This window comes from Nyctereutes procyonoides, unplaced genomic scaffold (genome assembly GCF_905146905.1).
Source record: "Nyctereutes procyonoides isolate TBG_1078 unplaced genomic scaffold, NYPRO_anot_genome, whole genome shotgun sequence".
In the NCBI taxonomy this organism is placed as follows: Eukaryota; Metazoa; Chordata; class Mammalia; order Carnivora; family Canidae; genus Nyctereutes; species Nyctereutes procyonoides.
This window is the reverse complement of record NW_026575041.1, coordinates 5,008,369-5,033,272: the sequence shown is the minus strand read 5'-3', so window position 1 is coordinate 5,033,272 and position 24,904 is coordinate 5,008,369. Positions and strand designations below refer to the sequence as shown.

At 35.5% G+C, this 24,904-nt stretch overlaps 1 protein-coding gene across 6 annotated transcripts in view; it reads right to left on the bottom strand.

The window, feature by feature from the left end:
- The window catches only part of EMSY (EMSY transcriptional repressor, BRCA2 interacting), a 149,202-nt gene that overhangs the window by 60,527 nt on the left and 63,771 nt on the right, over window positions 1-24,904 (bottom strand). For 5 of the 6 annotated variants that reach the window (XM_055320584.1, XM_055320586.1, XM_055320585.1 and 2 more), the window contains 4 exons: window positions 21,830-22,005; window positions 19,990-20,142; window positions 17,357-17,616; window positions 8,562-8,838 (listed from right to left, as the gene is read on the bottom strand). In XM_055320584.1, the coding sequence (XP_055176559.1) occupies window positions 8,562-8,838; window positions 17,357-17,616; window positions 19,990-20,142; window positions 21,830-22,005 (866 nt within the window). The remainder of the gene's footprint in view (window positions 1-8,561; window positions 8,839-17,356; window positions 17,617-19,989; window positions 20,143-21,829; window positions 22,006-24,904) is intronic. The other variant, XM_055320588.1, reaches the window with a different exon arrangement.

Genomic DNA, 24,904 nt, shown 5'->3' with positions numbered 1-24,904 from the left:
CCAGGAACTATTTTTAGGCTAAGGTGTGTGACACAGTTGTGGCCAACAGACATAAGGGAAATCTCCTAGGGACTTCTGGGAAAGGTTTTCTCTTTCCTGAGAGACTCACAAAAAGGGACTCTTTTTCCTGTCCCCATTGTCATATCTGGTGTGATGTATGAAATTGTTTTACTCATCCTGCAGTCATGATGTGAGCTACCTGAGAAAAGAGCTGACACACCAAGGAAAGCAGAGAAGAAAGGTAAAAAGAAACTTGATGGCTCCAGTGAGCTACTATATAACTTAACTGGAATTTCTCTGCTTCTGGACTTTCAGTTTTAGGAGATAATAAATTTTCTTATTAAAAACCAATAGCTCTGTCAGATTTATGTAAAGTCATTCAACTGCTTACTGAATTTTGCAATTCAATTTACAGATTAATAACCCAGGGCTCTGTAACAATTAAACATCTGAATGCCAAAATAATAAAAAGGCTACAGTGAATACCACTGAGGCAAACAGAATAGGCCATATTTGGAGAAATTTAAAATACAGTTCAGGCTACACTGGTAATTCTGAAAAAAACATGAACTACTTGGGAGTTTTAACACAAGCCCCAAAGAAAGAATGAAGCCTAAAACACATTAAAACAAACAAACAAACAAAAAAAAAAAACAGTCATATAACTGAAGGGAAAGAAGATAGGTAACTATAAGAATATTACCTGTGTTTTGTCTTGTATTCATAGAGATTAAAAGAAACAAACAGATATTAAACAACTGTCTGGTTAAACAGTATGCCATTCAAAAATTTTTTTAATTCTAGAAATTATACTCCCTCCACCCAATTTCTATAAATCAGAGGAACAAAGATTTGATGGTGGGCACAAACTAGTAAGATATTCTAAGATGATAAAGTTCAGGGAGCTAAAATATATATTTAGCAACCTCTATAAAAAATTCCAACGTGGGCAGCCTGGGTGGCTTAGCGGTTTGGTGCCACCTTCAGCCCAGGGCATGATCCTGGAGAGGGGAGGGAGTCCCAGGCTCCCTGCATGGAGCCTGCTTCTCTCTCTGTGTCTCTGCCTCTCTTTCTCTATGTCTCTCATGAATAAATAAATAAAATCTAAAAAAAAAAAAAAAAAAAAAAAAAAATTCCAACGCTCTGACTTGGTAATCCTGTTCCTGAAAGCTGGTTCTAAGAAAAGAGAGGGTTCAATTAAACTCACAAAGATGTTTGCTATAGATAAATCTGTAATATCAAAATCATAAATACTCTAAATACACAACACTAAGAGAATAATTTAATAAACTGCAATAGTAATAAAAATATTAAATAGCATTGAAAATAATTAGGGTAATTTAGAAAAATAGAAGAATGTTATATGAAAAAAGTATAATACTAAATGCAATATGGGTTTTTTTATTCCAAAGAAATAAAAAAACTATTCACATGGGTAAAAAGGGATTAATATATAAAATGGAAAGTGCTAATTGTGATACAGTGGTAGGATTACTGATGGGCTTTTGTTCTCCATAATTATTTAATCTCTTAATACTTTCCTGTTTTAAAAAATTTAGATGCTAAATAAGGACCACACTTGAATTGACAGGGTTGGGGGATTTCATAAGGAAAGGATTTCATCAAACAGAAGTGGAAAATGAGAACTGCATTCAGGGAGAGCCTACAGAAAATCAATACACTGAAGAGAACAGGAGTAGTGGATATAATTGAAAGTAGTATGTTACACAAATGAAGTGGGGTCAAGGAGGGAAAATAAAGGTCAGTGGAAGACATTCCACTGTAGTATTGGGTAAATAATTCATGAAATCCACAAAAGAATATTAGAAGAATGAGATGAAAGAAAATTTCTCTCACCAAATTATGAGAAAAGACAATGGCAAAAGGATTTATCTGAGAAATAGGTAGAATAAAAAATACAAAAATCATAGTAATCAACCTGTGTAATGAACAACAGCGTATTATTTGGCTTATGAGGAACAAGAAGAGTTGCACAGATTTAAGAGGTAAAAAAGGCTGTACAATATATAAGGGAAATACGGGGAAGAATCAAATACAAAGCAGTCATCTAATAAACTATTTCCCTCTATACATATAAAACACATTTCAACTATCACTTTTTTTGTACTCCTAGCACCAGACTTACAAACACCTAATTAAAAATTATCTCTTCCAGGGCAGCCCAGGTTGGCTCAGCAGTTTAGCGCTGCCTTCAGCCCAGGGTCTGATCCTGGAGACCCGGGATTGAGTACGATGTCAGGCTCCCTGTGTGGAGCCTGCTTCTCCCTCTGCCTGTGTCTCTGCCTCTCTCTCCCTCTGTGTCTCTCATGAATAAATAAAATCTTAAAAAAAAAAATTATCTTTTCCTAACACTAAAGTGCACAGTATATATGTGTAGTTACCTTTTATCAAACAAAGAAAATATATAATATTTACACATGTGTGCTTACATATTTTAAAAAATGGAAGGATAAATAGAAAACTAATTAAAGGAAAAAAATGATTACCAATCAGGGAAAAACTAAAGGGGGTATAAGAATTGCAAATCAAAGATAGACTTCACAGAACACATTTTGTTTTGTTGATCTGACTTTGGAAAATGAACTTTTATTATACATTATACAATCATAAATTATACATTAAGTAAAAAATTTTGAGATTGCAATCAGTAGAAACAAAACAGAATTACACAAAGTAACCTAACTGCATACCAAATTAGAGCTTAACTACAGGGAAAGAAGTTTATTTCAGGTGACTTTAAAATACAGTAGTTTTGGGACACCTGAATGGCCCCACAGTTGAGCATCTGCCTTAGGCTCAGGGCATGATCCCAGGATGCAGGATCAAGTCCCACATCGAGCTCCCTATGGGGAGCCTGCTTCTCCCTCTGCCTGTGTCTCTGCCTCTCTCTCTCTCTCTGTATCTCTCATGAATAAATAAATAAATCTTAAAAAAAAAATAAACAGTAGTTTGACTATTTTCCTTAGTGAGAATACCTTAAGAACCATAATAAACTCTTAAATTCTATTCAATAATCATATTGTTAGTCATATTAGTTTTGTTATTCTGAAACTATTATGTTATAGGATAAATCAAATACATAACTTTATTAATTGTTAGAAACCAGGATTTTCAGTATAAGAAGAACAAAGATACATTATACAAACAGAAAAACAAAGAAGTAAAACGCCAAAATTCTAAATTGGAATTGATAATATCAGTATGAACTGATGATGTATTTCTTCCTTAAAAAAAAAAAAAAGGACTATAGTTCTGTCCATAGAAAAGATTTAGAAACCATGACCAATCCAGTAATAATGACCATCCCCAGAGTACCCAGAAATTGTGATATTTAAGCACCATTTCTCACTAAGATGTCAGAGCTCCTTAAAAAAATGTCTAACTCCAAATCTGGGGCAGAAAATCTGTAAGATGAATCCAGAACATTCTGTCGTATCACAAGATAAGTACTATTAAGGATTAATGTGGTTTTGTCAAAAGAATTTAGGAGCCAACTTCAAGAGACCCCCAGTGGAATGTATGGGAAAATTTGAGCACCAAGAGAGTATCTGCAATAGATTAACAGATACCAAAAATCTTAATAATATGGAGAATAAAAATTTCACTGGTCACTGAACCAACTCATTATCTAAAAACATATAAATAGAAATACTCAGGCATTTATCCTGCTTTTTCTATATGAACTATACCTCAGAGTAACTAATGGTAATAAGGGAAAGTTCTTCTTTAAGAATTCCACCTAATAAATGAAGAAAATAAATATAAAATTTATTTTGCAACTACTAACAAAATAATGACCTAGGCAAAGACTACCAACAGCTATTAAAACAGTTGGTAGGGCAGCCTTGGGTGGCTCAGTGGTTTAGCACTGCCTTCAGCCCAGGGCATGATCCTGGAGACCCAGGATTGAGTCCCATGTTGGGCTCCCGGTGCATGGAGTCTGCTTCTCCCTCTGCCTCTCTTTCCCTCCTCTTTATCTCTCTGTTTCTCAGGAATAAATAAATAAATCTTTATTTTAAAAAAAAAGTTGGTAATACTTGTACCTACTGATCAATGTTAGTATCATTAAAGTGACAAATCAGACATTATGTGCCTCCTAAGGTGTGCAACAGGAAGTACACAATACTACCTACAAAATGTTCAATCCCAGGACACTGGGTAGCTCAGCTGGTTAAGTGTCTGACTTTGGATCAGGTCATGATCTCAGGGTCCTGGAATTGAACTCCATCCAGGGGGCAGTGGGTTTGTCCCTCTCCCTCTCTCACTCTCTGCCCCTCCCCCTGCTTATGCTTTCTCTCTCTCTAGTAAGTAAAATTTTTTTGAAAAGTTCAATCCCCTATCTCCAAAAACAGTCAGACTTAAATCTGATCAAGCTTCTTGATTTAACTACCAGTTTTATGGAACTACATGGAATAGAACTTGTTAAACCACACTATCAGGATAAAAATCAGTAAAATCTAGATTATAAGAAACTCATGAAAAATGACGGATTTCTTCAACAAATAAATTGCCAAGGGAAAAAAAAGGAAGAGAGACTTAAGTAAAAAAAGACATAACTATATCCATGTGTGGACTTTGGATCCCAATTAAAAGAATTTTTTTATGGCATTTTTTTATGGCATAAGAATTTTTTTTATGGTTTTTTAAGGAAACTTGGATAGGATCTGTGTATTTTATTACATCAAGAAAATATTGTTAAAAATTCTAATGATAGTGGCATTGTGAGTTATGATCTTTTTTCTAAGGATACATACTGAGGTATTTATAGATGAAATTATATAGTATTTGGGATCTGCTACCAAACATTATAGGTTAAAGGTATGTGGATGGAAATAATATGTATAGATGAAATAAGACTGACCATATATTGCCCATATCTTAAGCTGGGCAATGGGCACATAAGGTTTTATTTTACTGGTCTCTCTACTTATATATGATTGGAATCTTCCATAATAAAAAATGTATTAAATCATCCTTTAAACTTTGAGATGACAAAGTCAAAATAACCATTCTAATCAGGATTTTAAGATTCCCATATTTGAAATATTAAGAGGTTCTTTTTCCTTCCCACAGGATGAGCCAACCATACACAATCCCCCCTGCCCTAACTCTATACCTTTGGAACCATCTCTACGCCTATTAACATGGAATCACCTACCAAGTTACTGGTATTAAGACTCTTTCCCAGGACGCATGGGTGGCTCAGCAGTTGAGCATCTGCCTTCAGGCGTGATCCCGGGATCTGGGATCGAGTCCCGCTTCGAGCTCCCTGTGAGAAGCTTCCATCTCCCTCTGCCTATGTCTCTGTCTCTCTCTGTTGTCTCTCATTAATAAATAAATAAATCTTAAAAAAAAAAAAAGACTCTTTCCCCTCTATCACCAGCTACCCCTACAAAAATAACCAGAGACAGATACATTAACTCTAAAACAGCCTGTCTCTAGTCCCCAACAGAGGCAGACACTGAATGTCCTTGTTCCCCAACTAGCCACACAAAAGCTGCTACAGAAGCCCTACAGTCCGAATGAAAACTCTGGTCTGTAGATTACCACTTCCACTAACATTTACCTTTTTTTAAAAGGAATTGCCTTAATTTTTTAGCACTAGTAATAGCTACATAAAATATCTCAAAGACTCAAAAGAATTCTATTGTTTCCCTGAGTATCTGCATTACAAATTTTTTTTTAAGATTTTTATTTATTCATGAGACAGCGAGAGAGAAAGGGAGAGAGAGAGAGAAAGAGAGGCAGAGACACAGGCAGAAGGAGAAGCAGGCTCCATGCAGGGAGCCTGACATGGGACTCAATCCCGGGTCTCCAGGATCAAGCCCTGGGCTGAAGGCGGCACTAAACCACTGAGCCACCCGGGCTGCCCACGAGTTTATTTTTATAGTTCTCATGCTCTATTGAATTCCGTGAATTTTCAAGAAACCCCTGAGATATCTTGTTCAGTTCCACTATAACGACTTGAAGCTCAAAAAGATACAGGATGCTAAGAAGCAAAGGAAAAAATAGGGAAGTCCAAAATTACCAAGAGTTTCAGAAGATACCTAGAAAAAATAGTGTGAGGGCAGCCCTGGTGGCGCAGCGGTTTAGCGCCGCCTGCAGCCCAGGGCATGATCCTGGAGACCCTGGATTGAGTCCCATGTCGGGCTCTTTGCATAGTGCCTGCTTCTCTCTCTGCCTGTGTCTCTGCCTCTCTCTCTCACTCTCTGTGTGTGTGTGTGTCTCTATGAATAATAAAGTCTTTAAAAAAAAAAACAAAAAAAAAGTATGGAGAAAGTTTTAAAAAAAAAGAAAAAAGAAAAAATAGTGTGAAAAAGAGAAGAATGGAATATTCATTTTGCCTAAAGATATTTCATTAGTAGCCAAGAGAATACCCTTTTATCTCAAATAATATCTTCCTTTGGAAGAACAGTAATAATCTTTCTAATAGTTCAATAAAACTTCAACAAACTGTATGATGAGTACTGGAAGGGAAAAATGATTATCAGTGGATAACAGTTCTGATACAGGGGTCACTCAGGTAAGAAGAGAGGTAGTCCTTCCTTCTCCCACCTTCAAATTTTAAAATGGTGAATTTGGATCATGTTTGCAATCAACATTTTCAACAGACTTTCTGTATAAAAATTATTTCTATTTTTAATAACACTAAAGTAAACTATAGTTTACTGCTGTGCAAATAGAAAGGTTAGAATGTTTTTTAAAAATTAAAGTAACAAATAAAAGAAAATTTCAAGCCTGCTATTTTCCTGTCATTCATTGAGACATTAAATAGGTATAAGAGCCAGGAAATAATGACAGATGCTTTTACATTCTAGCATTAGGGCTACAGAGTAAAGGAATACTGACTGCATCGCATCTACGTAGCCTCCTCCTTGCCTACACAGTTATAGAGAACATACTAAACATTATTAAACCAAATTATGAAAAATACATGGTTTTCCTATTCTTGTGCTTGTATTCACTACTAGTTCATAAACTAGGATATTTTCAAGTCCCACTCTATCTTAAGTTATGTACTATTCAAATAAAATTCAATGAAAACTAATACTAAGTCCTGTTCTAGGTTGTCTCTATGCTCCCTTTGATAGACTCCAACCATGGGTATGATTTCTGTTCAGTACATGCTTCTCTCACATCCTCATCTTAAGACTCACCGACACTAAGAAGAAGATTGCTGACAGTGTGCTATTTGCCCTTCATAGGGAGGAACACAAGGATATGAAAGAGACCTGAACTGATTTGAGGCTAACATGGAATTGAGATTTCCACATTTCCTTTCCTCTGCTATTATTAAGCAGCAACTGTCCTTCAGTTCAGACTTAGTTCCTCTTAACATCTCCCTTCATCCACTGATACAGAAAAACTTAGGGAAACTGAAGAAAAGGCAAATGACATGTCCTTGAAATCCTCCTCTTTCTCCTCCCACTTATCACTAAGTACCTTATGCTCAAGAGGCTGTATATGTAATGTTCCTCCTGAAGAACCTCAAGTAAAATATGGTTGACTCTTAACAACACAGAACTGCAGGGGCCCACTGATACACAGATGTTTACAATAAATACAGTACAGTATGAGAAATGTATTTTCTCTTTCTTATAATTTTATTTTATTTTTTTTTAAATTTTTTTTAAATTTTTATTTATTTATGATAGTCACAGAGAGAGAGAGAGAGGCAGAGACACAGGCAGAGGGAGAAGCAGGCTCCATGCACTGGGAGCCCGACGTGGGATTCGATCCCGGGTCTCCAGGATCGCGCCCTGGGCCAAAGGCAGGCGCCAAACCGCTGCGCCACCCAGGGATCCCTTATAATTTTAATAACATTTTCCTTCTCTAGCTTACCTGATTGTACAAATACAGTATATGATAGATAGAGCATACAAAATGTATCAACTGTTATTGGTAAGACTTCCAGTCAAAAGTAGGTTATTAGCAGTTAAGTTCTGAGGGAGTCAAAAGTTGTATGTGGATTTTCAACTGTGCCAGAGATCAGTGCCCCTAAACCCTACATTGCTCAAAGGTCCATTTTAATTTCTAGTTCCTCATTTAAGAACTTCAGGGGGGTGCCTGAGAGGCTCAGTCAATAGAGCATGTGACTCTTGATCTCAGGGTTATATGTTCAAGGCCCACATTGGTGTAAAAATTACTTAAAAATAATAAAAAATATTTTAAAATAAATAAATAAAATCTTCATTATATTCAAGATATTTACCTATGCCTTTGAAATTTGCTGTGAGAAGAGTTAACGTACATTTTGTGAATACTAATTGCCTAGGTGACTAGGTACTATGCAATTGGAAAAAAAATCTTGGAGTAAGCATGTAAATTAATATAAGAAAATTGAGTAACCTATTTTCTTGACATTCTCAAACTGGGGGAAGGAGAGTGGTAATTTCTGATATAAAAGCAGGGATCTTCATACCCAAAGCAGAAAAATACACGCACATGGGGTTTTTTTTGTTTGTTTTTTTTGTTGTTGTTGTTTTTTCAAAATTCCCATATACCACACATACAGAATTACATAATGGATCACTACTCACCTTGTGCTACTGTTGACATGACCACAGATGGTGTGGAAGATACCACAGCTGTTACTGCAACTGTATTAGGAATAGGTGATGGTGTAGAACTGCTGCTGCCACTGCTGCTACTACTGACCAGGGAGGACTGTGAAGCAGTTATAACCACTGGTGGCTTCTGGGTTGTGGAAGCAATGACTGATGTTGGTACGAGCTTAGTGACTGCTGCATAGTTATGGGATTTGGAGAGAATGTTGGGCACGAAGGTTGAACTTGGTGATGTGGTCACTATAATAACCTAAAGAAGGAAAAGTAAGTTATTTTCATGTACCCACTATACTACTAATAGCTACATATATAAAATAGTCTACATAGTAGACTCATAGTTATATATAATCCAAAATAGCTTATGAAATATGAAGAAACAATTCATCAAGAGAAAACCATAACTAAAAATACATGTAAGCTTTCCCTTACTAGTATTTATCAAAATGTACTTAAAAGAAACAACTTTTACCAACCAAACATTTTTAAAAACAACATTCAATGCTGTATAAGATGCAGTGAAATAAACATTTCAATATACTGCTTAGGGAGTATAATGAACACAATATTCATAGAAAGTAATTTGGATAATCATTCTTTTGTAAATATTTGTTGAGCATCTACTATGTGCCAGGCATGGTTCTAGATGCTGGGGATAGTGGAATGAACAAAGTAGACAAAGTTCATACTTTCATGGAGCTTAATTCTATTGGTGGGGAAGGAAATAATAAATTAGCAAAGTAAATATATGTCATACAGAGATCAATGGAAGAGACAATAAAACAGGGTAGGAAATAAAGAATATTGGGAGTACTATGTTATTTTCTATACAGTGTTTAATGAAAATCTCTCTGGTAAGGTTTAACAGTTGAGCAGAAACTAGAAGCAGGGGTGTGAACCATGCTGCCACCTTGAGGAAGTGCATCCAATGCTACAGAAAAAAAGGCCCTGAGGCAGGAGCAAGCTTGGTATCTTCAATAAAATTCAAGGACCTAATGAATGGCATTGGAATTTATGACATAGAAAGTGGCAAGGAGCCAGAATCAAGGAAGTAATGGGGGACTAGATGATGTAAGATCATGTTGGTACTGTATACCCTGGATATGATAAAAATGGCACTTTATCTCTGTGGTCTTCCTTCTGAAAACCCCAAACCTTAGTCTAATCATGGAAAAAACATCAGACAAATTCCAATAGTGGTGCATTCTACAAAACATTTGACCAATATTCTTTATAACTGCCAAACACAAGAGAAGTCTTGAGAAACTTCAGCAGCCAAGAAGAACTTAAGAAGACATAACAAGTGTAACGTGGTATCCTGGAACAGAGAAAGACATTAGGTAACCACAAATTTTAGTTAACCTTAATGCATCAATGAGTTCATTAATTATAACAAAGTACCATAGTAATATAACTGGTTAAGAATGGTAGAAACTGAGTATAGGGTATATGAGAATTCTCTGTACTGTCTTCTCAATTTTTCTTTAAATCTAAAACTGTTCTAAAAAATATTTCCTAAAAAGCATTACTCTATCTGCTAGATGAAAAGTACAGTAGGGCAGAGGTAGTAGAAATAGATAAACTAGGATGCTCCTGGATTAAAGCAAGCAGAGATGATCATGACTAAAGTGTTTGTACAGCAGAAGTGGTGAAAACTAAACAGGTTCTGAATATACTTAAAGGTAAAACCAACAGGATTTATTCATAGCTTGATACAGGGAATGGAGGGGAAAAAAGAAGCAAGAAAGAGACTTCAAAGTTAACCTGTAAGAAAGTGTAGAAGGCAAGGAAACAAACCATTTCAGATGAGAATAGAACAGGACGGAGCAAAGGACCTAAAGTTGGAATCAGCTTGATGTTTTTAAAATCAGAAAGAAAGCTGGTGTAGCAAAAAGCATACAGAGCAAGGAGAGGCCAGATCAAATTTATAAGCCAGAGTAAAGGATTTAAATTTTATATTAAGTACAATAGGGAGCCATAGGAAGATTTTAAGTGGGGAAACAACAAAACTTGATTTATATTTTAAAAGATCATTCTAGCTTCTATGTAGTGAGTTGCAAGAATGGAAGCAGTGAGACTAGTAAAGAAACTACTGCAGTAGAGCAGGCAAGAAATGATACAGCCTGCTTGGACTGGGGTGTTAGTAGTGGAAATAAAGAGAAGTAATCCCATGCAGATTCCCTTAAGACATAGAGTCAACAGGACTTGTTGATGTAGGGAAATGATAGGCCTAAGAAAAATAACATAATCAAGATGAACTAGAGTTAATGTGTATTGGCTAATTAAAATCTCCCCTAAATCTTATGACAGAGACACTATTATTATCCCCATTTTACAGGTGAGAACACAAAAATCATTTACAAACCTACAGTACCACAGTTTAATTCTGGGTGAATATAATGGTGGTATGGTGATACCCAAAACAGAGCAGAATGTCTTTTTCTTCTTTCACCAAAATTACCTCTACCTACGTAGGGCAGAAAATTGTTTAATTGTTTTGAAAAATCCAAAATAATTAAGGGAGAAATTCTCTTTCGTTTTCACATTAGTCCTAAAGGCCTGATATTTAAACAGCCAGTCAAAATTTACTGAGTATGTCCGCACTCAGTACCAACATCTCAAAGAAATTTGGGCTATATCATTTTATTATATATTTGCAGGGTCGTGGAGAATTGTAAGATTTAACTACATAGGGGATCCCTGGGTGGCGCAGTGGTTTGGCGCCTGCCTTTGGCCCAGGGCACGATCCTGGAGACCCGGGATCGAATCCCACGTCGGGCTTCCGGTGCATGGAGCCTGCTTCTCCCTCTGCCTGTGTCTCTGCCTCTCTCTCTCTCTCTGGGACTATCATAAATAAACAAAAATTAAAAAAAAAAAAAAAGATTTAACTACATATCCGCTACTTTAAGCAGTTTGTTAATTATTTGACAAGTCAAGAGACAGATCTAAGTCTTGGCCAGCAAACACCTTCATAGAGTTGACCAGCATACTTCTAGATAGATTCAATCAGCAAATACCTATACAGCATTATTACAAAAAAAATCATAAGCCATTATATAAACTGAGAAGCAGTAGGCCAATAAGGTAACAAGACCAGAAGCTAAAAGTCCATTGAACCTGAGCTTAATTCTGCTTCAGCCATTGACAAATGGCAAGCCCTGGACATGTTAAAATCTCTGGACTCCAATTTTCATCTGTAAAATAGGGATAATAATACCTACCTTGCAAATCATTACAAGGATTGAATGAGATAATGATGTGAAGCATCTAACATAGTGCTAGGCACATAGCAGGTGGTCAATATTTGGAAGTCAACAAACAGTCATTAGTTTACTATTACTTAATGTTAAAAAGACATCAGTAAAGGTGTTATAGATCAATTCAATCTGGAAATATAGTTAATATATTCTATTTTTGTTTCATTAAAGAACGTTACATATATTTTTCCCAAATTCTGATACCTCTGAGAATCCAACTCATAGCTACTACCACAGTCAAACCAATTATAGTGGTATTGGTAATTAGGTTTCACATTTGCCAATTCTGAACTCATAGTAATAGCTTCCTGGAGCAGTGTTTAAAAGGGCTCTGTGGCAGATAAGGATTCACCAAGACTTGGCAGGAAAGCATGCCAGTTAATTAACAATGTCTGCCATGGGCAAGGGAAGGGGAAGCATTCACACTTGTGTCAAATATTTCAAATGTTAAAACTAGAGTATCCATGTAGGCTTCTAAAATTAAGACAAAATTTCAACAAAATAAATCTAGAAGTCTCTAAGAGCATGTTTTAGGCTACAGATACAAATGATAAAATATATTTTCTTTTTTTTTTTTTTGATAAAATGTATTTTCAGATTTCAGTCTGTACGTTTGATTTCTGATCTGGAAAGGAGTTATCCAAAATTAGAGATCCACCTTAAAGAAAATTTACTTGTACTTTAAAGTTAATGAATTACAATAGGGGAAATAAAGGGATTTTGAAACCAAGTGAACCAAACAGTGTTTATTCAGGCCATAATTCAAATTACTGACCTTCTAGCACTCACAAAAACTCCTTAAGAGTGCTGGGACTTGCACCCTAAGGATAAAATGAAAAATATCAATCAAGCACGTGAAAGCATTAAGCTATATTTTGTTGCTTTGTTCATATAAGTGCTGTACCAATGTTAAACTTAAAATGAAGGTACCACATTAACATAGGTGGAAATTTGTCTACCCTGAAATATATGACCTATTTGAATTTATATCAAGTCCACAAATCCATTATATTATATTCAGTGTAAAAAGTCACTTTGCCTAAAATTAATTCCTAAGTTGACTTAAATAGGATTTGTGAGAAATCCAAGGTGAATGCAATAATGAAAACAGCCTTACAGAGATTTCAAAGAAATCCAATTACCCAGAAGGAAAACAAAAAAACAAATAAAAATCCCAAAGAAAATCTATTAGTGCTACCATACTCAGCTTGTCCAAGAATTAACAAAACCAATGTCACTGGGTACACATGAAATAAAATAGTATAGATTTGCCTCTGGAACACAGTAGATACTCAGTAAATATTTGTGGAATGAATGAGTCTTATTTTTAATTTGATTTGTTTTAAATGGTTTTTTTTTAGGTATAGTAGGATAAATCTAATGTTCTGAGCTTGACATCTCCTGGTATGGTTCATATAACCTTGGAGATAAATACGTCCTCTTATAAGCATTATACGTCTGACAATCTCAACTATCCATTCTCAATTGGCAATTCCAAAAAAACAAAAACAAAAATAAATACACGATAAAGTCACTGAAACAAACAAACAAAAAAATCGCCAACTTCACTCACAGGTGAACCTTCTATCTTTTACAAATCTTTTTATATATGCCTACCAAAGAAGATTTGAAAGTTAATAATGTTAGGTGGCATTTACTAAGTATTCATCATATCCACTATGTTAAGTACTTTTCATGAATCATCTCATATAATTATCCTGATAACTCTAGAAAGTATTTTATAAGGAAACTGAGGCTCAAGAGAGGTGGCAGAGCCAGAAGTGGAATCAGATCTATTTATTCATTTTTTTCATTCGTTCATTCATTCAACAAACATTAATTAACACCTTCTATTATGTCATGAACTATTCTAAATACTAGGGAATACAGGGATGAATAAAATAAAGTCTCTACCCTCAGCAACATATACTCTATAGGAGAAAAAGGAAATGAATAAATATTTAAATATGATATTAACCAGTAATAAGCATAATAAATAAAAATAAAATGAGTAAGGGAACAGAGAGACATGGATGGGAGATAGGTACTCTTTTAGCTATAACTCTGCTACACTAGTTCTCAAATACCAAATAAAAGAGTAGATGAGAAGGGGGAAGATAGAAAAATTACATATAAAATAAGTCCCAGTAAAAAAATAGGCAGTTAAAAATTATAGTAGACTTATAAACTCATAGAGTATAGCAGGCTGGTAACATTTAATATAGGGCTAGTCCAGAAAGCAATTAACTATATTATAACATATGAAAAGTGATACTCAAAAGGATTACCTTGGAGTCATCAAATACAAATGTAAAAACCACGTTCCATGTAACATTTAAAAAGTCAGCAAAAATCATCAATTTCTATATATTAAGGGGTATAAGATTCAGTTAACTGATGAATTCATTTTGGAAAAAGCTCATTCTAAACAACACAAATAAATAAAACACTGCCTTATATAAAAGACTGGAAAGGAAAGGGAGCTAACATTTTTTTGAGTATATACTTACTGCTGTACTTTAAAATACCCAGTCTCATTTAATCCTTTAACTTTTTAAGATTGGCATTAGTCTCATCTCACAAATGGGAAAACAGATTTGGAAAAACTAATTTATGTCAGGTCATACTGGAAAAGCGGGGGCTCCAACCCAGGCCTCTCTGACTACAAAAATTCTTGCCTGATTTTAACACTATACCATCAATGCTTCATCCTAAAACTGAAAATAGAATTATTTTCCACAGATCAGATCATTACCACTTATGGTTTACTAAGAAAATAATTTTTCATGAATTATAATAATGACATCTTTCCAAAACTCAAGAAAGTTTTTAAATGAAAGTTATTGTGTGTCTAAGGGTTCAAAGGTGGGAAAGATGACATGCTGAAGGGATGCCTGGGTGGCTCAGCGGTTGAACATCTGTCTTTGGCTCAGGCCGCGATCCCGGAGTGCCAGGATTGAGTCCCACATCAGGCTCCCTGTGTGGAGCTTGCTTCTCCCTCTGCCTGAGTCTCTGCCTCTCTCTGTCTGTGTCTCTCATGAATAAATAAATAAAATATGTTTTTTAAAAAATTTAAAAAGATGACCTGCTGAAGATAAGAATGTACCTCCATTCCTTCCCTCAAATCCCTCTAAAATGTTATGAAGAGATTTTTTTAAAGGGGAAGAGGCATATAAACTCCTATGGTCAAAATGAAAAGAAGGCAACAGCTGTGAAGTTTTGTAAACTAGAAAACAGACAAGTAGTAACCAATTAAGCATAACCTCAAAAGTGGAAACCAGAGAACCCCAGGAAGACTCAGGAATTGAGAGCACAAGCTATTCTTAAGTGGAAATAAAAGTGGCACTAGAGAGAAGAACATCAGTTGACAATCTATTTAAGCAGCATTTAGATCCACAGCTACCCTCCCCCATCCTAAAGGAAGAGTAGGAATTTATTCTCTTTGAGGGAAAGATTGAGTCCAAGGGAATGTGATAACACTGGGCTGAGAGAGCTGAGCATTATTACTACAAACGGGTTAAGAGAAGTCTACATACTGAATGGTGAGACTATCCAGCCTATTCCATATACTCCTCAAATACTGACAGACTGCTAACTACTTGAGACAGGAAACTAAAAATTCTTCTCTGAGGAAATCTGACCAGTCCATGAGAAAGCCCTAATAAGAGTGATAACTGGTAGAGGTAAAGAGGCAGTGGGTTTTTCTCAACCAAACAGCCCAGCTAGGTCAAGCTACAATCAAAGTCACTAGCCAACATGTCCCACCCTATATATACAGCTTTGTCAGCTTTTATATAGAGCATTCATTCACATTCATATAGAAGCAGATAGCCAGTGTTTAAGAAAACTTGGAAATGAAACAGAGATCAAAACAAATAGATAAAAGGAACTTGAAAGTAAGAGAGAAAACATGAAAGAATCAAAAAAAGTCAAGAATATCATCAGAATATAGTGATTTTATGAAAGAACGGGATGCCGTTTTTTAAAAAACAGTAACTTTCAGAGATCAAGAAAGAGTTACTAGAAATTTAAAGTATGATAGCAAAAATGACAAATCCAGGAAAGTAGTGAAGGTAACACTAAAGAACAAAGAAAATAATACAGAGCATTTACTATGTGCTAGGCTCTACTCTAACAGTTTTATATTTACTACCTCATTTACATACGTATACCCCTAAACCTTATAGATTGTTTTCCCTGTTTTTCAAATGAGAAAATTCAATTCCAGAATTTAGTTTTCCCACAGTCACAAAACTAGTAAGTGGTAAAAACTGGGATTCAAATGCAGAAGTCTAGTTCCAAAACCCCAGGGTTTTAACTACTACATCATAGCAGAAAGAAAAAGCAAATGGAAATGGAAAATGGGAGTAAGAAAAGATAAGAAAACAAAAGGATTAATCCAGGCAGTTCAACATCCTAGTTGATCCAAAACGAGAGAACAGAGAAAAACTTAGGAAACAACTGAAGAAATTTCCCAGAACTGAAGGACATGAGTGTCTAGAGTGAAAGGGGCCACTGAGTGTGCAACCCAGTGTATAAAATAAAGACCCACACCAAGAAAAACTATCTTGAAATTTCTGAATTCTGAAAGTTGTTACCAAGAGTTTTCAAAGAGAAAAAGAAGAAATTAAAATGGCATTGGGCTTCTCAAAAGGAATACTGAAGCCAACAGTTAATGGACCAGTATCTTTAAAATTCTCAGGGAAAATTACCTCCAACCTAAAAAATACTTTATCTAGCCAAACCATCAAGAAAGTGGGAGAGTAAAATAAAGATATTTTCAGTCCACCACATGAAGTTTCAAAAAATTTACCTTCTATCCACCCATACACCAAGAAGCTACCAGGGATGTTCCAGCAAATGTGTAAATAAACGAAGGAGGAATATCAGAAGGACGGTGAAGGGAGATCCCAGAGATACAGGTGTGCAACAAGCCTGGGGTGTGATCGGCATCCAGATTAGTGCGAAAAGTTAGGGTTCTAATAACATAAAACTGACAGAATACTGATGATTTGAACACACTGAGAAGAATTTAGGAAAGAACTAATGATAGCATACAAAGAATAAAAAAAGGCAACAATAATTATTTAATCGTACCTGTCCTTTCTTCTGTAAAATACTCACTTCTGACAACTTTGTTACTCTGGCAAAGTAAAAACTCAGTTCCTAAAGGTAAAGTTATCCATTTACAGGTTAAAAAAAAAAATCTTGTATTTTAATTTTTTTCCAAATGGCATTATAATAATAAAATAGAACAAAAGTCTTAGAAGTATAAGATCTGCTTGCTGTGTGACATTAGGCAAGTCATTTGGCATTTCTGAGCCTCATCTGTAAAAAGTGAATTAGTAATACTTATCCCAAAGCTTTCTGTGCAGAATTAAAGCAAGAGACCTGAACATTCCCAGCATAATGCCAAGCACATAGTAAGTACTCAGTCCATGTTTGTTAAATGTGAATCATATTGACTGAAAGAGATGGAAATAGCGATTGGCAGAGACTCCCTCCTGCACATACCTTCTGTGTTGTTGTGTTTGTTGTCTGTGTTGATGGTTTGGTGAAGGTTATTTTCACAGGAGACATGTGGGGTGGTAAGGAGTTGGCAATGCTCTGCATGATGTTGCTCATCTTGGGACTGCCACTCACAGGCACAGTGATAGTCTTTGAGACCGGAACGACAGCCTTTGGAACTTCCTTTAGGACAACGGGGGAGGAGCTAGAAGAATTTGTTCGCCTTCGTTTTCTGGGTTTTTCATCTTCATCTGAACAGCTAACACCTGAAAGGCAAGGACAACTTTGTTGTATTTATCACAATCTAACCCTGCATTTTAGACTTCATTTTAAATCTTTGTGTCACCAGTCATCCTTGACCTGTCCCTTTGCCTCATGCCCAAACAGTAAGTCCTATCAATTCTCCCTCAGAAGTTTTCTCTGAATGCCTTTCCTCCTTTAATCCTGTAGCTATGTCAGGCCTTCTTATCTCCTGCCTGTATTTTAGCAACATCCTAAAATGTGTCCATGCTTCCAGTCTACTTTACCACCTCCATCTTACTGCCAGTTACAGAATCTCATATCTAATTGTGTCAATGCCTCCTTGCCTTAAGTCCTTAAAGTAGTTTTTATCTCCCTACAAGGCGAGGCACTTAAATCATTACATCATTTGAGGTTCTACAGCTTTCCAAGAACACAATATAGTTGACCTACAAACACAGGTTAGAAGTACACAGGTACACTAATATGTGCATATTTTTTGATAAACATAGTACATTACTGCAAATGTTTCTCTTTCCTCTTCCTTATGACTTTTTGAATGACTCTTTTCTCTAGCTTACTTTATTCTAAGAATACATATATATAATACATATACAAAATATGTGTTAGTCGACCGTTTATGTTATCAGCAAGACTTCTGGTCCACTATAGACTATTAGTAGTTAAATTTTTGAGAAGTCAAGTTATATATGCAGATTTTCAACAGCACAAGGAGTCAGAGCCCTAAGCCCCACATTGCTCATGGGTTAACTATACCCTGTTCCACCCAACCCTGTGCACCTCTATAATGCTAGTACACTGTACTACTCACCATTCCCTAAAGCCACCTTACTACATTCTATCCATCCAGAGTCTCCATATGCTATTGTTCTTTGGGGAATACTGCCTACCATCAACGAACTCTTCATCATCCTGCAAATCATCTTAGTGAAGCTCTCTCTTACTCCGCTAAGCAAAACTAATCCACATCTCCTCTGAGCTTAAGCACTTTGTATATTCCCTTCTGTATCACTTACCCCATGGCACTGTGGCTGTTGGTCTGCACATCTTCCATTATTATGGCTCCCAGAGGGCAATGACTAAGACTTATCGGTTTGTTTCCCTGGTATAGTGCCTTGCACATATGAAGCTAGATTAATGAATGATTATATCCCAAACTAGTGTTGCCTGTCTGACTCCTGAGAATAAAGCAGTAAATTTCCTATTGTTTCAAACTACATATTATGTGAAAAGGTTTCCTCGGGTTTGGGATTCACTTTCAATGTTTTAAAAATGATCAAAAAATAGATCACGAGGTGCCTGGTTGGCTCAGTCAGAAGAGCACACAACTCTTGATATCAGGGTCATGAGTTCAAGCCCCATGTTGGGTGTAGAGATTACTAAAAACAATAATAATAAACTTAAAAAAAAAAGAGAACTAAAAAAATAAATCTCTTACTCCTACAGAAATCAGATATAAACTTAATAGTTCCAGATAGAGCCCAATCTTTATGAACTAAAGCCTCAACTGTTTTTGTAGACTGTTTTTTTTCTTAAATCAGATGAAGAACATAAAACCTTACAACATACACAGGAAATCTCTATAGAGCAGACAAAAAAAAAGTACACAGCATGACTTATGGAATTGTTAATAAAATATAACTCCTTATACCTTCAATTATTAGATTAATTTAAATAAGGCTGACAATGACCTAAAATCACTCCTAAAACAGCAAGCTCTACCTCTAAATGTTACAAAGAAATCAAGTCTATAACAATACTGAGAAAAAATGAAAATCAAATACTAATAATCTCCAGCTGATAACAAAGGCAGAATAGTATTGATATAACAGAAACTAAAACCAAAAAATGACCTGGACATTAAACTGCTTCACAGAATAGACTCAAGGAGCTAAAAACCGCAAAGAAACTTCATAGGCTTACAGTCAACTAGAAATACAAAAGATGAACTCTCTAGAATGTATCACTGAATCTAACAGTTGGATGATATGCTATATAAATAATTTTTTAAAAACATTACAAAGATTACAATTATAGAAGTAAACACTAAATAAATCACATAAGCACATTTCTTCAGTTTCCATTTACATTTCTATTCCATGACAATCAAAACAAGCAAATACTTGAAGAATAGCACTGTTCAAGGAAGATTTCCCAAGGAGAACAAAAAAGAAGTAATTTCTCAACCCCCAGAACTGATTAAAAAGCAATATATACCTAGTCACGGGTAAAGAAAGGAATTTACAACCTTCAAATACTAACCACTGCTAATAGCCAGTGGACCGATGGATGATTTAATCCAGGAAGGCAGATCTAATCAGAGCCTATGCTGCAGCATTTAGCCAAGAGGCCCTGATAACACTGAGAATATCACTTACTTTTGACATAAACAGTACTTCCACTTGGCAAGACAACTACATTGGAGGCAGGACTGGCAGGTCTTGGAGACTTAACCGTTGCTATGCTGCCACTTGGAACAGGGGTAGAGGTTGGGGTTGACGTGGTACTTGTGTAGGAATAGCAAACCACTACTGAAGGAACGATAAAAAAGTTTGCTGTTAACTTTCACCAAAACTGTCCACACATATACAGAAAAATAATTTTCTTACTGCAGGCCAATTTTAACATTTTCATGTGATCAGAAGTTAGAGGCCATTACTAGGTATTAGGTCCATTAAGTTAAAAGGTATTAATAACCCTTCCTGAAAATCATCACTTCACTGGGTTTTCCTCAAGTATTTAATAGCTGATCTACAGCTATTAAAGAGAAGAGCACAGTTACAAAAAATCAAAGTTGATTACAAAAAAATCAAGTTTAAAACTATACTGAGAAAAAAATAAAATAAATAAATAAATAAATACATAAATAAAGCAAGCAAGCTATACTGAGAAAAATAAAAAATTTTCATTCATGGCAGGAGTTAGACAAAAGGTACATATTTGTAGTCTATTTTAATAGTGATAGCAGAACCAATGATAAGTGATGCATAATTTTTCCCTAACCATGGCAATTTCCAACTTGGCTACTAGGGGGGAACCACAGCAAGGTAACTTTATCATAAAACAACTTACGAATCACTTGTCATCCAAGCAGTGCAACAATAATTCTACTAACTTAATGACACATCATATGTCAATTTCTTGAATAACAGCAAGAAGCAAGAATAGTTCACAAGGCACCATTTACTGAGTACCATGCACTATGCTAAATGCTTTCTATATATTATCACTAATTCTTACAATACCACATCCTCATTTTAAAGATGAGGAACCTAATATTCACAGAAGCTAAGAGTTGCTGGAGGTCACATAGCTAAGAAATGGCTAACTAGGACTCAGGAACACAGATCTATTAGAAATCCTATACTCTTCACTCTACCAGAGAGTTGGTGGATAGAAAAGGTGAAAGCAGGAAGAGAAGAAGATACCTCTACTACAACAAAGAAAACAGGAACTCGTTGGAGGCCAAGTTTGTACATTGGTACCTGTACCAATAGCTCAATATAGCTTCCTTCAGCCTAAAACAGAGTCTGGAATGCATGAAGTGTCTCATTCTACCCCAAGACCCATGGCTAGTCAAGAAACAATTCCCCAAAGCAATCTGAAAATTGCCTTATCTTCAGGGTTATTTTCAAGCAACACTAAACCAAGCTACTAGCATCAATCCAAATATGCGCTTTCAAGTTTAATACCACTCTTAGTGACCTCAAGAGAATTCAAGAATTTTTAAAGCATGTGTCAATTACTAGATTAAATAAGAAGAAAGTCTTCTCTTCTGTCAGGTAGTCTAACAGATTCAGACATTGACTAGAACAGAAAAATACAATATACCATTGATTCCAGAAGATAAAAACAGAGCTTTATTGTCTAAGTAATCAGTTAGGCATCTTTCTCCAGCAGGTAAATTCTATCATTTATCTTCCATGTCACCCATTAAGGCCTTTTATCCACTTCTAACAAGATACACTCATACAAAAGATTCATTCCAAGAAGGCTTTTTGCAATTTTGTGATTAATAGAATTCACACTTTGAACAAAAGGGAGATTTAGTTTTGCCTGAGACTAAAAACTTGGCAGTTTCTAGTGTCAGAATAAGAGTTGCTCACTGTGGTTTGCAACCTTCATACACTGGGATTAAAAACAATGAAAAACAGAACACCTTTTCTTGAAGAATCTGAGAAAAGTCATCTCTATACACAGACGTAGTTTTCTACTCACCTTCCTTACTTCCTGTTTCTGCAGGCACCGGAAGAGATGCATTGTGCTGGATAGCTGCATTGGCAACAGCGTTAGCTGTTACAGTGAAGGCAGTTTGGGGAACCAACCGGGGCATCAGTGGAACCAAGCGACGACCTTCAATGGACCATTCTGAAGAGCTATTAGGTCCAGACATACTAAACAAAAAAGAAAATGCTGCTACAAGGGTTCTCAATCACTAAGAATGAATCAACTATTTTCTCAAGCAAATATAACTTTTTAAATTATAAAAAGTATCCTGAGTGAGGAGAGGCTTTATTTTAAGCAAGCAAAATCAAAATTATGATTATCAGAATTCAAGGGATTTCACACACACTTAAGTTCTTACACATTTTATTTTATAATCTGAATCTTATAATTAACACAATTAAAACTATGAAAAATTTTCCTGTGCCTTCTAAATAGACATTATTTTCATTAGTTTAAATCTGGCATTGCTAATGAAAACTAGTACATCTACTAACTTTTAAAACTTAATTTTGTAATTCAACTAAAAAGGTAAAAAGTACTTGTAACTTTTAAAATTAGATTCTCCTTAAAAAAAATAAATAAAATAAAATAAAATTAGATTCTCCTTAATAATTAAGGATAAAATTCACTGAACCTTCGCAAAAATGATCTAACTGCCTGCATGGCCAGAGGTTCTAAGGCTTTCAAACAAGGGAAACTGAGGCAGTAAACGAGGGAGACTACGTACGGAGGGATAGAAGAGGGTCTTTTATATCACTGCATGTGTCACTGACAGTGTGTTATATTAGTATCTTTCATGTTAAAAAAACAGACTGATTTGAAGTCACTGGAAGAAACCTGCCACTACTTTAATTTTACTTATACCACTCTTCACTCTAAGAAGTATTTGAGGCCATTGAACTATCCCCCCCTAAGCAGACAATATTCTGTTTCTCTACTCTCAACTTCTTGGGCAAATTTTATCACAGGAATCCAACTGAAATATGGTTGAAATATGAAAAGACAATTGTGTCCCTTCTCTTGATTTGGTTCCACAAATGGCAGTATCACTTTTCCTAATGATAAGTGTCAAGGCTTAAAATTTACCCAGAACCAATTAATCAATCTCATTACTAAATCAGAAATATTTCTGCTTCTTTTCCAAACCAAAGATTCTACAACCCAATCTAGAGCTTAAGACTCTTAATGTCCACTGACTCTTTATAGTGAGTGTACACAAAACCTCTCGTTAGTGGAAAATGGAATAACGATAATGATGATGAAGGTAGTTAACATCAACTAAGCACTTTTTCTAGGTTAGGCACTGTTTTAAACATTTTCTAGGTATTAATTCATAATTCAATAATCCTATGAAATCAGTAATATTATTTCCATTTTGTGGATGGAGAAACTGAGTCACTGAGAGGTTAAATAAATTCCCTAAGGTCACACAGCCACTAAATGTTTCCTTCAACATGTATACATCATACTACTGACATTATTTGCCACATTACAAGTAGGAAGTATAAAATTTTTCAAAAGAGTTTTATGTCTAACATTTGCCTTTGATTTATACTAATTGGACACTGTTGTCTAATGATTATCAACTTTAGCTGAATGGAACAAATAAATTACTTTACAACGTGAGAAGGATTTACGTTCAGTTCAGAAAGTAATTTCTAAAAGTTGATGAATCTAGTTAGGTTACTACAAGAAATCTGCAAACTGTTTAACCAGTCCTACCTAAGACAAGGGAAAGAGTAGTTCCTAAAACCCCAATTAACTCTACAAATTTCTTATTTCATAATCTCCAATTTGACACTAGTTCTGGAACAGAGAATGGTATAAACAAGAAAAGAGAAACAGAATTAGGCTACAGCTAATTGTTGAAGAAAAAAATTCTAAAAGCTATTTAGTGTTTTCTTGGCTTACGCCTATTTTGGTATCATTTTATTCGAATATCACCAGTAAATTTGCTATGTGAGAGTTTACACATAAGTAGAGTGATGTCTACACTTACCTGGTGCATTGTTTAAATGGTGGCAGAAATTATGGAAGATTAATAATTTGAAACACATGAATATTTGCTATTGATAAGACAGAATTTGCAGTGCAAAAGACACAACTGCAACTTTCAAAAAGATCTGTAAATCTTCCAAATTTCTACTCATGCAAACATGCTCAAACTTTTTTTAAGTGAGTAATTATGTTAGAATTAGATCAAAAATTCTTTTTTGCTTAGTAATGAGGGTGTAAATATGCATTAGTTGCAAGAATCACCTAAACTGAATTTTACAGACTTTTGTAAACATCTTAGTCCAGGGTTTCCCTGGAATATCTAAGTTTCAATGTATTTAGATTAAATATGGCAAGGGAGGGTAGAAACCTTGCTCCAGCCCCTTTCCTGAGAAACCTAACATGATCCTAATGAAACAACCTTGGCCCTCACATCCTTTGGTATGCAGCGCAGCGGCAAAAAATTTTTACCCTCGCATAGAAACTCACACAGTAACCTATGAATGTTTGGCTTATGGGGAAGGAGTTAAGACAACAGTAATTCCAGATAGCCACTTTCTTTGAACGCTAGAGACAATGCTGGCAAGAGTGGCACAATTAAAAACTCTGAAGTCCCTTGATATTTCAGGTTTTAATATTATAATATTCTGACATGTTCTGAAACTGGATTCAAGTATCAAACTTAATAAATGGTCTGGTGCCAAATAATAAACACGTGTTATGCTTCAAGCCATAAGCAAGGCTTTTCTTTGATCCCAGACACCCAGCTCCTTTTGTTTCCACCTCCTTTGTGCTCAATCTTCTCGGCTTTCTCTTCACCTTTCAACCACATTCCTTCTGGCCTAAGCTGCTATTTTGAGTGGGGGAGGGAAGGGAAAGGAGAAAGGGAATGCAGTCAGTTCAGATGCATTCCTACTTGGCTCCAGTCGCTTTTTTCAGGCTCAGAGTATGAAGCCCTCCTATAATCTTTGGATCTAGGTTCTGTTGCTATTTCTGAGGGAAAGAGGGCGGAGGAGATGTAGAGAATACAGGATTATGCCTTCCTCATCATTCCACACTCACCAAACCCTG